The 4,130-nt window shown below is 43.1% G+C and overlaps 1 protein-coding gene across 1 annotated transcript; it reads left to right on the plus strand.

Annotated features, from left to right (window-relative positions):
• Nucleotides 1-240: 240 nt before the first annotated feature.
• Nucleotides 241-3,568, plus strand: LOC134815278 (micronemal protein 4-like). Its single transcript, XM_063823792.1, has 2 exons — nucleotides 241-380; nucleotides 750-3,568. Exons 1-2 carry the CDS (start codon nucleotides 242-244, stop codon nucleotides 2,801-2,803), a joined length of 2,193 nt encoding a protein of 730 aa, XP_063679862.1. The 5' UTR covers nucleotide 241; the 3' UTR covers nucleotides 2,804-3,568.
• The last annotated feature ends 562 nt before the right edge of the window (nucleotides 3,569-4,130 follow it).

A 4,130-nucleotide genomic window follows, 5' to 3' on the forward strand; every position in this document is an offset into this window, starting at 1 on the left:
ATGTAACAGGGTCGATATATTTTAATGTTGCCATGGGGTGGCAAGTCCCCATACATCATTGCTATTGTTGACATTTTGATTCGAACGAGTTTCGGACCGACTTATTTCGACTTCTAAATGTCGATTAGTTCCGAAACTGATTTATTCCTGCATTTCATTGACTCTTACTGACTCTGATCTAACTATGAACACAATATAGCTCAGTATATTAAAGGTTTTAGCCGTGACCTTCATCTTCAGGATGACTAAACTAGCACTCGTGTTATTTCTGACCATTCTTGTGGCGACTGTTGGAGGAAAAAAGGGAGGAGGGAAGGCGAAAGGACCGAAAGTATGCAATGAAAAGGATAAAACTGCCTTCAGAGCATGTCTTAAAAAAGGTAAAAATTTAAATATAAATTATTTCTAGCATATTTCACACACCAAAATTAATTCATTGATTATACCTTAATGAAGATTCGATCAACATATTTAATATATTTAGTGAAATAATATATTAGTGAAATGTTTGACTAAAATTGTAGTTAACTAAAAATCTAGTTAACTACAAATTTTGATGGACACAAATTTGTAATATTTATTACACATTTCACTGTACAGTATAATACAACTAAGAAAAAGATTGAACGGGAATCAATTTCTTATTCACTGCCACCACGAAAATTAGTTTGGTTTTTGGAAAGATTATAAAATAAATGTAATGATCATATTAGTTCAGAATCAGAAATTTCAGGATAACATTTTTACAGGATTCGAGTCAAGTATAGATAAATGTGACAGTGAAGATGCCAAGAAACCGCTGAAAGCTAAAGAAGTCAAAAAGTGCACTGCATTGGAGAAGAAGTTAGTTAACTGCGGTTTCGACTGCACAGAAAAGGCACCAATGACACCAGAAGAAGTCCTTGCCACGTGTGGCCACGAAGACAAAAACTTCCCAGGAGCGGAAATGTTTTCGAAGATATACGTCTTGAAAGAGGACTGCGTGAGGGACTGTCAGCTATCGGAGTCGTGCAAGGCTATCTCCTACAGACTCTCAGATAAAAGATGTTACTTCAAGTCTAGCGAGGGAGGGAGTGTAGGACCCACCGTGGAGGCAGGATGGATTAGTTCTAACATGGAATGTGATAGATCCGACGTAGATCAGCGCTGTCAAAGGTCCGGTTTCTATTACTACGGAGCAGACACAAGAAGCCTCAAATCTGAAAGTCTAAGTCACTGTGCCCTTCTCTGCAGAGACACGGAGAACTGCAAAGCAATATCTTACAGGGAGACGGACGGACTTTGCCATCTGAAGAACAGGCGAGGAGGGAGCCATGGACCAGTTGCAGCTGCTCAAAATATAGCCATGAACTTGGAATGCGACAAGAGTCGAATAACTAATTTCGACTGCATGAGAGAAGGAATAGCTTTCTCGGGAGCTGACCTAAGGAACGTGGTGGTTGCTCGGGCTGAGGAGTGCATCCAACACTGCAAAGATACAGAGGCTTGTAAGTCCATCACCTTCAGAGGCTCTGACCACCAGTGCTACCTCAAATCAAAGTACGGTGGAAACTACCCCACATTTTCACCCGGACACAAAAGCATGGACCTGGACTGTGACAATAATGAAGTGAACCTTAACTGCATGAGGAAAGGATTCAATTTCCCGGGAGCCCATATGGGAAATCTGATAGTCACTGACGATAAGGAATGCGTGAAACGTTGCAAAGATACAGAGGGTTGCAAAGCCGTCACGTTCAGAACTGCGGACAACAGATGTTATCTGCGGAACAAAGCCGGGGGTGACACAGGACCTAATGCAGCAGCTGGACACAACAGCATGAACTTGCAGTGCGACAACAGCGCCGTCAAGAACCTTGGCTGCATCAGAGATGACACTAATTTCCCAGGAGCTGATCTCAGGAACTTCGTCGTGGAGGACAAGGAGGAATGTGTCAGACATTGCAGGGATACAGAGCTCTGCAAAGCAGTGGTCTTCACAGTCTTATCTGACCAACTCAGATGTTACCTGAAGAACCGACGTGGTGGAGCGAATGTCCCGGTAGTGGCGGCGGCTGGGGTTCAGAGCATGAACATGGAGTGTGACAACAGCAAAATCGACAACCTAAACTGCCTCCGAGATGGAATCAACTTCAGTGGAGGTGACATTGGGAACACCATAGTGATAGGGGTTCCTGCGTGCGTGAAACTCTGCAAGGACACCGAGGGTTGCCAGGGTTTCTCCTTCAGGGTATCTGACAAACGATGCTACGCCAAGAACCGCCGAGGAGGATCCTCCGGACCCAATGTTGATATTGGGTACAACAGTTTAAACATGGAATGTGACAACACACCAGTCACCGAGACTATGAAGTGTCTAAGGAAAAGGATAAATTTCGCTGGTAGTGACCTGAGGAACCTGGTGGTGGCGGACGTTGAAGAGTGCGTGAAGCACTGCAGAGACACGGAGAACTGCCAGGCTCTCACCTTCCAAGAGGCCACCCACCGCTGCTACCTGAAGAATAAACGAGGGGGAGTTTCAGGACCAACAGTAGCTCCTGGATACCATAGTCTGAACATGGAATGTGACAACAGTGAACCTTCACAACTCCAGTGCGGACTGATGCAGGAGAAGTTCCCTGGATACACGATCAAAAGTCTCACTGTGGCTCACTTTGAGGAGTGTTTGAGACGTTGCAGGGATACGGAGGGGTGTCAGGCAGTGTCCTTCGGGGAGACAGATAACGTGTGTGAGCTGAAGAACAGGACCTTCGAGTGGTGGACCATCAAGAGCCATTATAAGAGCGTCAACATGGATTGTTAGGTATTCGGACAGACAATCATAGGTCGCATGAAAGACGAACGGTGATCCAAATGTGTACCCCTAAAGATACCTCAGGGTATATTTGGGTACCGGTAGGGTTCCCTTAGGTTCCCTTAGGTTCCCTTTAAGGGTACTATATAGGTGTGATAACATCGGTTTTCTTTTAGACGACCTAATCGTATCAGCAGTGCCTGACTATTGATTTAAATAGACAGAGCAATTATATTGAAGCATCCATTATTAAGATAGGTTTCTGGTTTACAACGTTAAATTTCTCTTGTAGGTAATTTTCTTAAAACACATTTTAAAGCATGATATTAAATGGTCAGGTACTAGATATGTTATGAATAAGATTGTTAAAACAGATATTGGATTTTCAGGTTCAAGTTTAATAATTCTATCGACATGTTCCGACAGCTTTTTTCAGTTCAGGACTACTTTACGGTTCTAGTAACAAACTTCCCTGCCAATACACAAACTGGTACTGGCAGAGAAGAACTGAGGATAACTTGAGTTACTCGCCTCGTGAGGTAGCCCTTAACTTGATATTGCTGCAGTTTGGGAGTCGGTGCACTATTGTCAGCAGTATAGTTACAAGGTTGTGAAGGATCGGTGCACTGACACCCACTCGTTAGCAATATAGTATCCAGCCTTTGCAATTGTGAGGGAAGGCCAAACAGGCCTGATAAAGTGGACAGTGAAATACTTTTACTGATATATCGTCAGCAATTTCAATTTCACAATAAATCATGCAAATTATTGAAACCTGTGTCATAACTTGTTATAAAAACCGTAAATAATATTGTTGCATCGGCAGAAGTTACGCTGTGACTAGGGGTAGTGACCAGAACAGTAGAAATAATAGTAATCTAACTTTTAAACGAGTCTGTCAGTTTCCAGATCTACTCGTCGGAGAAGTAGTCATCATCAAAGTGGAAGAAGTCTTGAAGGGGCTAGGTGGCCTAGTGGTTAGAGCATCCGCCTTCTGCGCAGAAGGTTCAGGGTTCGAATCCCAGTGTCACCTAGTCTAGGGAGTAACTAAGGATCCATTGGATCTATGCGATCTCCTCGGTCGACTCAGCCGAATGATAGGAAAATTAATTGAGGGTTAAATCAGGAGGGGTACCTGTTAAAAAGTTCAAGAAACTTCCTAGGATACCCCTTCAGTACATACTGTAAACATAGTACTATTAAGTCGGAGTCGGGGTATGAAAAATAATGCAATGTCTCAATGAGGCATACCACTCTGTAATAGGTGGTGAGTTTTTATTTAAACTCTACCCTAGCTTTAAGCTTGCCCATTTCTAAGTCGGTTAAATTTCATCCA

This window comes from Bolinopsis microptera, chromosome 1 (genome assembly GCF_026151205.1).
Source record: "Bolinopsis microptera isolate Bmic1 chromosome 1, MBARI_Bmic_1.0, whole genome shotgun sequence".
NCBI classification, from domain to species: Eukaryota; Metazoa; Ctenophora; class Tentaculata; order Lobata; family Bolinopsidae; genus Bolinopsis; species Bolinopsis microptera.